General features: G+C 40.4%; 1 protein-coding gene across 3 annotated transcripts in view; it reads left to right on the top strand.

Annotated features, from left to right (window-relative positions):
- Positions 1–12,015, top strand: part of NF1 (neurofibromin 1) — a 202,710-nt gene that overhangs the window by 91,667 nt on the left and 99,028 nt on the right. For all 3 annotated transcript variants that reach the window (XM_075904830.1, XM_075904829.1, XM_075904831.1), the window contains 5 exons: positions 5,459–5,617; positions 7,417–7,514; positions 7,686–7,832; positions 9,452–9,598; positions 9,971–10,081. In XM_075904830.1, the coding sequence (XP_075760945.1) occupies positions 5,459–5,617; positions 7,417–7,514; positions 7,686–7,832; positions 9,452–9,598; positions 9,971–10,081 (662 nt within the window). The remainder of the gene's footprint in view (positions 1–5,458; positions 5,618–7,416; positions 7,515–7,685; positions 7,833–9,451; positions 9,599–9,970; positions 10,082–12,015) is intronic.

Raw genomic sequence — 12,015 nt, 5'->3', positions numbered from 1 at the left:
TTTATCTGATGGAGAATTATCGTGGTCCTAATGTTTTTCTTTTTCGTTTTCTTTTAAACGACCACGCCATTGCTGTTCAAAGAGAATAGATTTTTCACAATCTTTTTGGGTATGTCTACACTACCCCCCTAGTTCGAACTAGTGGGGTAATGTATGCATACCGAACTTGCTAATGAAGCCCGGGATTTGAATTTCCCGGACTTCATTAGCATAAAGCCGGCGCCGCCATTTTTAAAAGCCGGCTAGTGCGAACCCCGTGCCGCGCGGCTACACGCGGCACGGACTAGATAGTTCGGATTAGGAAGCCTAATCCGAACTATCTGTACACCTCGTTAGGAAGCCTAATCCGAACTATCTAGTCCGTGCTGCGTGTAGCCGCGCGGCACGGGGTTCGCACTAGCCGGCTTTTAAAAATGGCGGTGCCGGCTTTATGCTAATGAAGCCCGGGAAATTCAAATCCCGGGCTTCATTAGCAAGTTCGGTATGCATACATTACCCCCCTAGTTCGAACTAGGGGGGTAGTGTAGACATACCCTGAGATCCATGAAAATTGCTTTTTCCTGATGGCTATTGAGCAGTCTTTATCGAACCTACATTCTAGACAGAGCCAGACTGAAAGGTACTAATAAATGCTTGATGTTTGAAGCAAAACTGAGATTTGGGACTATTGAAATTCAAGTTTAAAAAATATTGCAAAATTTCATACTTCAAGGCTTTTGGGGTAAATAGCGATTAACAGAAATCAAACAAGGTTTCTGTTGATAGATAAAGTCTGTTTTTGCCTGAAGTTTAAACTTGAGTACAGAATTTATGATATTCAAATGGATAGTGGTACTAAAACAATCAGTGGTGTGACTGTGCTAGCTCTTTAAAAGGTGCTGCCTCTGAAATTAAAACTCATTTATTTTGACACAGTAAATTTAATCGATCTTTGTTCGGGGGGCATTTCTCAAGTTTTAAGCTTGGTGGTACTTGTGGTATTTGTAAAGGTAAATGTGGTTCAATAACTGAAAGCTCCAACAAATAATCTATTTATTTAAATATAGCTCATTTAATTTATTACCCAGATGATTAACAGATTATAGTTTATTTTTTCATACATTATTAATCATGGCTCTTCATCAGCAAAATTTATTTCTAGAGAATTTCTAGGTTCTTTTACCCTTTGAAAATGAATGCTGAGGCCTGCAGAGCCTGCATAAGCATTATTGTAATGATGCAGGTTTGCTGCCACCTCTGAATCCTAACCCTTAACTCCTTTTTCATTTTTTTAAAGACACTTACATTTCAGTTTAAAGTTCTTTTAGGCAGAGATGTCACTGAGCTATTGCTTGCTTTTTCATCATTAGCTGTCTAGTATATTTCCTGGTGAGCTTACTAGGGATGTTAAGTATTGTGTAATTGAATAGTCGTGTAACTGCATCATATCTTAGTGGTTACACAACTTTTCGATAGTCCCTGGGCGGTGAGGCCAGCAGCCAGTGCGCTCCGGTCTTACTCCCTGGGAGCCCCCTGTCACCCTGCACTGCCCTCTCTGATATAGAGGCAGCAGCGCAGGGTGGCAGTAGCACCCTGTCCACATGTGGGGAGGGGAGGGGCGGTCTAAGCTCCCCACAGACAGAGGCTGCTCCATGGGATGCAGAGCAGCCTCTGTTTGTGGGGAGCTTGGGCCCGTCATGGACAGAAGCTGCTTCATGGCAGCCCCTTTTGGCGCCTCTTCCCTCTGATAGAGGCAGCAACATGGAGGGAGGAGGGCAGCAGGTGGCACCAGGAAGCCACCTCTCCCACCCCTCATGCTGCCTCTGTATAAGGCAGCAAGAGGGGGGTAGGCGGGTCTGCGGGAGTCGATATGCATGAGAAGCTGGCTTACAGATGCCTCCCCATGTGCATTGGCTCCAGCCTGCCCCCCTCACCCTGCACACTGCTGCCTCTCTATCAGAGGCAGCAGCAAGTAGGGGAGAGGTGGGTCTGGTGCTTGTGGGAAGCTGGCTTTTAAGCTAGAGCCTCCCAGGCACTGGCTCCCACCCCCCTCCCCTTGCTGCCTCTGTATCAGAGGCCGGGGGAAAGGGGGGGAGGAATGTGTGCATTCAACAAGATAAACTGATAAGCCCAGGCTGATCATTTAATTGTGTAGTTGTCTACACGATGACATCCCTAGAGCTTACTGAGCTTCATGATGTTCTTAGAGATCTCTCTCAATCACCTTCTACACACACTGCTGCTGTTCAATCTGTGCTGTCATTCACTTTTTTCACACTAACAATTCTTTTGTTCTTTCTCCCCTACTCCATTTCTTCAATGTACTTGTAGGCAATGTTCCCTCTAATCTTTTCCCATACATGGGATAATTTTTTTATGTGCACCAAGGTATGTGTGACTTTTTTCCTACTGGTGGCGCACAAACCTAGGTCTAGGTGCTCTGCTAATTATCTGGGTGGCATTGGCATCTCCTCAGTGGCCTCACAAGCACCCTGCTTAGAGGGACCACTGCTTGTAGAACAAAGCATCAGTAACCTTTCATGGACAAAAGGTAATGCGATCTCTGAACTACCCCAAAGGGATTTTCTACAGTGTCTTTGGTGTTTCAGAAATCAAGAACAAGTAAACTAAAGAACCTAACACTATAAAAATTCATGGCAAAATTTAGGCTGTGAGGTTTACACCGCGGTTGTTTCAGCTGCATTTACAACAGCTTAAATCCTCATGAGCCTTGGAACCCTACACGTGCGGAGGCAAGATTTGTATTAAAATAACATTCTTGCTGCATTTCTCTTCTAATTTCTCTTCTAAACAATAAGATTCAGAAGGACACAGACTATTTGGAAAAAAACACATGCTCTTGGATCTAGTCATTGCATTCCCTGTTTGCTTCTTGGAACCTTAAATAGAACTTGATAAAGCAAAAATTGTAAAACTATAGTCTTAAATATTTATTTGTAGTTTATCCATGACAGCTTTGGTTTTCCAAATGAACTTATTCCTGTAACCTATAAACAATTTTCATGTAATCTGTACTTAGTACAATTTCTTCATGGATTGTGTATCCTTAGTTTCATTCATTTAAATATTGAGAAGATAGATCAAGCTGGGGAAAATTATTGCTGTATTAAAAGCCCCATGTGAAGCAAAAAACCTACTGATATATGTGCTGACCGGATTAGTATATCTGTTCTCCTGCTATTTTATGGAAAGGTGCTTTAAATAATTACTGTAAAGTTTGAAGCGCATGAACTTTCATATCTACAGAAGTAGCTATCACCAGACTCCCCACAGGAGATTTTTCTAAGATCTCAAAGTATAATTCTTACTGGTGTTCTCAGGTGGCATTTCAGAAGTCTAAGTAGCACACGTACTCCATTTAGCAGTCTAGAACAGGGCTGGGTAAAATCCAGCCTATGGGCCAGATGCAATGGGAAGCCTCAGGCAGGCTCCCTGCTTGCTCCCCACCCTTTGCTGCTCAGAAAAGTGGTTGCTGGGCTGTTTTTGTGTCTCAGCTGTGAGGCCAGGAGAAGGGGGAGAGGCTTCACACGCTGCCCCCAGCACAATCCCATTGGCCAGTTTCTGGCCAATGGGAGCTGCCTGTTTGGAGAATAGGCAGCATGCAAAGCACCACTCCCTCTCTCCTCAGGCTTGTAGTTATTCACAGACATGCATGGCCCCTGCAGCTATGCTGGGTCGGGGCAGGCAGGGAAATTACCTAAGCAATGTGCTGGGCTATTGGCAAGGAGTCACCCAGGTAAGTCTCCCAGCCAGAGCATACCACTGGCACCCCAGCCTCTTGCTCCCCACAACTCTCTTCCCCCCCCCTCCTGTCCCCCTCCCCTACATAACCCAAACACTCTGACCCCCTCATGAACCCATGCCCCATTTGCCCCAGTTCAGTACCTCCTCCTGCCATAGGTCACAACCTAACCCCCTCCTGCCCTAAGTCAGAACCTAAATCCCTGAACCCCTGATCACCATACCCTCTTTCACCCATACTCCCTCACCTCAAGTTCCCTTCTGCACCCAACCTCCATTCCAGACTATACACCTCCCCCGTTAATATCATGGAAGAGTGCGGCGTTTGACCACTTTCCAAAATCTTGGAGTGCTCCCCCCATCAAAAATTATTGTTCACCCATGGTCTAGAAGATACTCCTCAATTTGCTGCATATCTCAGTGACCTTATTCCAAAGATTTTTCAGGTGAATTAACACCCAGTCCATGAAGTGCTCTAAGCAGTAGAAAGTCTTTCTTTTCAATCCCTATGTTCACAAGCCTTTTATTTATTTAAATGTAAAGATTCTTTAGATGATAATACGGAAAACTTAATCTCTCTCTCTCTTTATATATAGATATATATAATCTTGTTCTACAAAATAGTCTAATTATTTTGGACTGGATCTCAAAAAAAAGTAATACCTAAATCTATACTTTTTCAGCAGAGTCTATCCCCACTTTATATAATATTGCTGGGTGCTGAAATTGGTAAGAGGGAAGGGTAAATGTGTGCAAGCTAAGAAAAACCTTCAATAGCAGAATTCCTCTTTACCAGTATAACTCATCCGTTCTTGACCATTTCATTTCATTTGGCAAAACTGTTGAAATGGCAGGATAATTTCTCTTGATCAAGATTTCTTTCAGGTTCCAAAGAAGTCTGTTTCCAACAAGGTTAAAAGTACCCAAGAATCATTTTAATGTAAATTTTAATGATGAAGTAGCTTTTGCACATAATCTTAAAAACCTGATAAATTAGAGACAACACACTTCCCATGTTTTACAAAGTTGAACCTCTCTAGTCCGGCACCCTCCGGACCTGACTGGTGCCTAGCCAGAGAATTTGCTGAACCACAGGAGGTCAGTATTGTCTTGCAGCATTAACAAAACTTCCACTTCTTACTAGGCTCTTAGAAGACATTTAGGGGTAAATTAGAGCTAAGTAACAGCACAGAACACTAAGAGCCAGGACTGGTGGCTGTAAACAAACTTTATGGGATTGCTGGAAACTTGACCCCGCTCATGACAAGTGGACATCCAGCTAATTAAAATTATTTTGGACCACAGATGTTGCTGAAGTAGAGAGGTTCAACCTACAGTCATTTTTAACTACTTGGTTTTGTACAAATTAGAGCCTCTTGAACAAATTACTTGAACTAAATAATTTTACCCACATGGGGATGGTTCTATGAGTCTTACAGTAACATTAGGCATGGTCTGCTTTAAAAATCCTTTTTCCTCTTGCACTTAATTATCATGATGATGTTATTATTCTTAGGTTCCAAGTCCATTATAATTCAGAACTTAAACAGTATTATCAAATCAACACACTCCTACTCAAATGCATCAATCCTGAATAGTCATATTTATAGTCTAGAGTGATTGAGAAATACTTAAAATTGGACCTTTGTTTTAGCTTTCCTTCCTCTTCTACTTCAATTTAAACCATGTCTTTATAATTCTCGACTTTACTTTTTAGGTTGTCAGCCAGCGGTTTCCTCAGAACAGCATTGGAGCAGTTGGAAGCGCCATGTTTCTAAGGTTCATCAATCCTGCAATTGTTTCCCCTTATGAGGCAGGGATTTTAGATAAAAAGCCTCCACCTAGAATTGAAAGGGGCTTGAAGTTAATGTCAAAGGTGAAGGATTGAATTTGTTTGGCTCTGTACTTTTATTTGAATTTACTGTATTTAGTGAATTAAAACCAGATTAAATCCTTTATTTAAATACAGGTTGAACCTCTCTGGTCCAGCATCCTCAGGACCTGACTGGTACCTCACCAGAGAATGTACTGAACCATTGGAGGAGCATTATCCACACTTCTGCTTCTTACTGGATCCTTAGAAGTCATTTAGGAGTAAATTATAGCTGAATAACAGCACGGGACACTGAGACACAGGACTGGTGGCTGTAAACAAACTTTATGGGACAGTGGGAATCTTGACCGAACCCATGATAAGTGGACGTCCAGATAACTAAAATCTTGCCGGAGCATGGATGTTGCCGGACCAGAGGGTGCTCGACTAGAGAGGTTCAACCTGTAGCTCTGAGGAGACTTAGCACAGTTTAAGTTTACTGTGGCGAGGACTTCAGGGTTGAAATGTTTAATGTTCTGTTAATTTTACAGCTAATTTTAATTGCAGTGTCTGCATTCTATTTGGGTATACATCATAATTCTAATGTGCACACTTTATATCCATCTAGTTCTTAAGGGGGAAATTTGTTTTTAAAAAAGGCAGTATAGACAAGAGGGCAAACAGCATATGGCTTTTATAGTCAGATTATTGGGAGACATCAAAATATTTGTTTTTAGTCTCAAATTCTATGTCAAAAATTAGACTTGCTTGCACAGTTGTGCAAAATTTAGACTGGGCTGTAGAGTTTGGATTGAAAATTAATAGCTCAGATGTTAAGGCACAAAATATTAAGCAGGAGATGCTGATAACTGCTGCCTAAAAAATAGTACTACTCAACCCTCTGTTCCTCTTCAGTTTCATTGAGTCATTTCTGAAAATTATTTTTAAAGCCTCATGAAGATTTTGAACTTCAGTGGTTCTGCATGTACCAGAAAATTCAATATGTGTGTGCCTTAACTTAGCATCATGTAAAACGTTTTAATGTTGACTACACCTCCAAGGCCTCTAAATATACCTACTTAGGAGGCATCTGTAGCTAACCTGAGAAATCTTTGCTATCCATCTTATGTAAAAATATAGAAAGCAAGCTTTCTCATGGGCTTGTGGCCCGAATCTCTGTGCTGCAGTTAGAGCCCCTTAGCTTGATCCCTACAAGCATATGTTAGCTGGCTCCGGCCAGTCAGATGTTTTTAAATGCAGTGTCCTCTTAGTGCACTGCAAGTTTGGCTGATGAAATAGCAGTACATCTAAGTGCACTCACTTACAAAATTCACTTTCTAATTGAAAACCTCTCTTCCTGTACACTTGATTCAACTAGTGATCGCTAATTAGCGTAGTCGTGTGAGTACTGGGAGTTTGGGGGAAGAAATACCCATCTCATGGCTGCAGATGAGGAATAAATGCCCCCTTAGTCTTTGGGCTTACAGGAAAGGCAGTGCAGTGAGCTTGTTCTGACCTGGCCCCAACTGCCCCATGCCCTTCCTGCCCATTCTTGTAAAATGTCCTCCTTCTCATCAGCTAGTGAAAGGGATCTTTTAAAGGGGCAAATGCCCCTTTTCTTCCAGCTTGCTGAGCAAAGACCCATTTGCATAATGGGAGCAGTGGGCAGAGTCTACTGAATTGAAATCCATTGGGTTCTTCAGCAGCCTTTTTTGTGTATCCTGTGGATTTGTATGGATAAATAGAAATGGATGAATGTGGCAAAGTGGGAAGAAAAGTTTCATTGGGACAGCTGCATAAAAGTGTAATGTGTAGAACCTTTGTGTGCCTTCAACAATTTCATTTTCTATTTTATTATTTAGATACTTCAGAGTATTGCCAACCATGTCTTGTTTACGAAAGAAGAACATATGCGGTCTTTTAATGACTTTGTAAAAAGCAACTTTGATGCAGCACGAAGGTAATCACACTGGTAGTTTACCTGTGACATTTTCATCACATACCTTGTGTAAAGGTATACAAAGCAAGCAAACAGTGCTTTCTCATTGCCCTGTGACCTGTTGCCAGCCCGCTGGATTGATTTCTTTTTTACCCTGCTAATTGGAGCAATTGGTTTTCTCTCTCCCATCAGGTTTTTTCTTGATATTGCATCCGATTGTCCTGCTAGTGACACTGTCAATCACAGTCTCTCCTTCATTAGTGATGGCAATGTACTGGCCTTACACCGTTTACTCTGGAACAATCAGGAGAAGATTGGCCAGTATCTTTCTAGCAACAGGTAAGAGGTCTGAAGAGTATGTGGGAGGGAGTTATTGATGCAATTGTAGTTCACAGTAATAAATCATTTAATTTGCATCTCGGGGATTGCCATGGGCAGATGGACTTTCATTCATTATCTTTTTCTTACAAGAACATTTTCTAACTTCCTCCATTAGTTTGCATAACTTTCCATTGCAGTTCTTCCTTTTACTGTTATCCACTTAACATAATCTGTTGTTTACCTGTTTCTTATTCATATTGAGATCTGTGCCCTAACTATGCTTTCTACTATGAATAGATTTCTTATACACTTGAACCTCTTTACTCCAGGTGTCTCTAATCAGGGAACACCCATGGTATAGACTGTGTCAGGGGGAGCAGGAAGGGCTTCTGAGTGCTGCCACCCCCCTCTTTTCCGCCAGCAGGGGAATGGTATTGCAGCAACATGCTTCTTCTGAAGCTTTTCCCCATTGCTCCCATAGCAGCAGGGGATGGTGCCTTGGATCAGTGGGGGGTGCAGAGCTGCATGTGCCCCCAGGAGTGGGTGCCGGGTAAGTGCCCCACCCCCATGCCCTTCATGCACAGACCCCACTGTCATCTCTAGCCTGGAAAATAGTTTAATCTGGCATAACTTGTTTCTCAGGATTGCTGGATTAAAGAGGTTCAAGTGTAGTTGTTGACTAAACATTGCAATAAAAACTGTAGTAGAAAATGAAACAAAAAACAGGACAATGTAGCACTTTAAAGACTAACAAGATGGTTTATTAGATGATGAGCTTTCGTGGGCCAGACCCACTTCCTCAGATCAAATAGTGGAAGAAAATTGTCACAACCATATATACCAAAGGATACAATTAAATTAATGCAGGTAATTAAGTCGTTGAGACAATGTCCTTTCTGGTTGAAATGGCAAGAAACTGTTTTTTCTTTGTGATCCTGTCTAATATCTGTTTTGTGGGCATTGATCCTTTGGTGAAGTGTCTGAGACGTTTGTCCAATGTACATAGCAGATGGACACTTTCGGCACTTTCGTTCCCTTGCAACAGGGTTTGTTGCAAGGGAAGGTACAAGGGTACCCCGTTGCCAGCTTTGTCTCAATGACTTAATTACTTGCATCCTGCTTCAAAAGCCTTTTAAGACTGCACTTGAAAGAGAATCCTCTGAACTGTTGTTCATGCTTAAATTCGACACTTTACACCTGAGTCTGAATAAACAATCTAATTATCTTACCCATTACAAAGATAGCTTCCCCAATTATCACCTCTAATATCATTAGCTCGCAGACATTTACTCGCCCCCCCCATCCCTCTTCTGTTCTGAAATTTGATTTGTCCTTTTCATATGTGTTAATTTTTTTTAATTGCATCCTTTGGTATATATGGTTGTGACTATTTTCTTCCACTATTTGATCTGAGGAAGTGGGTCTGGCCCACGAAAGCTCATCACCTAATAAACCATCTTGTTAGTCTTTAAAGTGCTACATAGTCCTGTATTTTGTTTCAGCTACACCAGACTAACACAGCTACATTTCTATCACTGTAGTAGAAAATGTAATGTTTTCTACCCCCCTAAAAATAATTGGAATTAACAAGCAGTTCATTCATGTTAAAGGTAAGTACAGTAATATATTTTCTTTAGGGACCACAAAGCTGTTGGAAGGCGACCTTTCGACAAAATGGCTACTCTTCTTGCCTACCTGGGTCCACCTGAGCACAAGCCTGTGGCAGACACACACTGGTCCAGTCTAAATCTCACCAGTTCCAAATTTGAAGAATTTATGACAAGGTAATGGAGAAAGCCACTTGAAACTGGGAAAAATGGGCTTTTTAAAAATTTGAGCGATCAGCCTTGTAATTTGAGAGTATGTATATACAGCAGTACTTCATGATCTTTCAGGGGGTGGGGGGAGGGAGGTAGAACGAAATTTAAAACATTTGAGTCCTTTTCCACTCAAAAACAATCTCCATGTGGTGGTGTTTTTTTTAAGTCAGATCAGTAAAATGGAAAACTGTATGGTAACAGATACTATTTAAAATTAGCTTAACGGTATTTAATGAAATGTTCAGATAATTAAAAATGTAAATATGCAGTTTTCTGTCTAGTTGTTCATCAACAAATGATATATCAATGTAATGTGGTAATTGTGCTGATTTCTAGGCACCAGGTACATGAAAAAGAGGAGTTCAAGGCATTGAAAACATTAAATATTTTCTACCAAGCTGGGACGTCAAAAGCTGGCAATCCTGTTTTTTACTACATTGCTCGGCGGTAAGAAAACTTCTATTTTCCCTGGTCTTGTAATAACCACTGTAATATCAAAAACATCAGGTTCATATATGAAAGGTATATGTGCTTCTCACAAAACAGGAATTTGTGAACATATGAGATTTGAAGTGAGACTGTACTCTTGTGGCCATCCAGTTTCCTGGATCAGAAATTGATTAATATAGATTGTAAGGATACATCCCATAGTGTCGGAATGCCTGTAGAATATATAAAGTTCGTTGTGAAATGTTATATTTTACTTTAGGAAATGAAAACTCAATAGAAAGATCAATAAATATTAAATTACGCCACATTGCATATAGATGGCATTACTATTAAGTCATATCAGTAACTTCCTTCTCTTTAGAATTTATTGGAAAAGAAAAATTTTCAAGAAAAATGAGGTGACAAAACATATCAATGTAATACATTTTTGAAAAATACCGAAATTCTATTTAGTGTTGATTTAGGCACGCAGGACCTATGTCTCATTGAAAGTCCCTGAGACTTATGCTCCTAGATGCATAAGGATTTTTTTTTTAAATAAAACTTGGGACTCCTAAGTAAAACTTAGATCCTTTTGAAAATGTTATCCATGTTTGTTAGTGTTGAGTTACTTCCTTTCTGTAAGGAAAGGACATAGTATGCTATAGAGTGGTGCATGTGATGCATGCAGAAGAAGTGAGGAGAAAATCAGTTTAACTAGTGAATAATAGACTACAAGTTTCATAAGCTATTTAATAATAAAATCCAGGATTGTGGATATTTTAAGTTTGGTCTTTCACCATAATGGAACAATTCATGAAAATAATTAATGATTTTTGTTCACGAATATTGAAGTTTTCAAGAAATGTTTGATACAGGGTTATTTTCAGATTACCAAGACAAGTATTACACAGTCATCTCATTTTTAATTTTTACATCATTTTAGTAATGTTAATAAAATTATTGTAGTTAACATAGTTACACATTAAGAATTACTTATTGTTGACAAAGGATTACACTTTTAGTGAAACCTCAACAAAATTACGATCTACATAATAAAATACCAATATCTAGAATACATTTGGAGTATGAGCTCTATTTGACAATCAGCTTTGATTTATGTTAGTGAAAAAGTCACAGTTTTCTACCTATTTTAATATAAAAGGCTTGGGTGCTTTGATAATTTGAGAAATTTAACAGTTTTACAAACTGAAAGTACTTATTTGAAAATGGTCATTAATTTATCAACCATAGGTATAATGTTGTAACTGCTCCATAATATTAAAACCTCACAATAATGAAAAGCATGTTGAAATCCTACCGGTTACTAGAAGTTAGACTGGTGATAGACAGGGAATTGGGATTCCTGAACTTAATTGTCTAACCAGTGATTAGGAAGTAATGATCACTATTTTTATAACAATTAAGTAAGCAGTTACAGTCACTGCCAAATGATGAGCATAAATAAAGATGCAGTGGTAATGCGAGTTAAGGTTGTAACTAGTGAAGTTCCATGCTTCATTATGTCTGCCCTATTAGAGACTGTTTCATTAGTTGGCTTAATGCTGGTTCTATTACTAGAAGTAGTATTGGTGGTCAGCGTTGTAGCGGAGGCACTGGTGGTCACCTTTGCAGGCAACGAGGTGGTCTTCACCATTTCAGCCGAGGTGCTGGTGGGCACCATTGCAGTCAACGAGGTGGTCTTCACCATTTCAGCCGAGGTGCTGGTGGGCACCATTGCAGTCAACGAGGTGGTCTTCACCATTTCAGCCGAGGTGCTGGTGGGTATTATTGCAGTCAACGAGGTGGTCTTCACCGTTTCAGCCGAGGTGCTGGTGGGCACCATTGCAGTCAACCGGGTGGTCATCACCGTTTCAGTCGAGGCAGTGGTGATTGTGGTCATCACTGTACTTGCAATTGATGCAGTGGTTATATGAACCTCATTTAAAAAC

Source organism: Pelodiscus sinensis, chromosome 21 (genome assembly GCF_049634645.1).
Source record: "Pelodiscus sinensis isolate JC-2024 chromosome 21, ASM4963464v1, whole genome shotgun sequence".
Classification (NCBI taxonomy): domain Eukaryota; kingdom Metazoa; phylum Chordata; order Testudines; family Trionychidae; genus Pelodiscus; species Pelodiscus sinensis.
The sequence above is the reverse complement of the archived record's forward strand: the minus strand, read 5'-3'. Positions and strand labels throughout refer to the sequence as shown.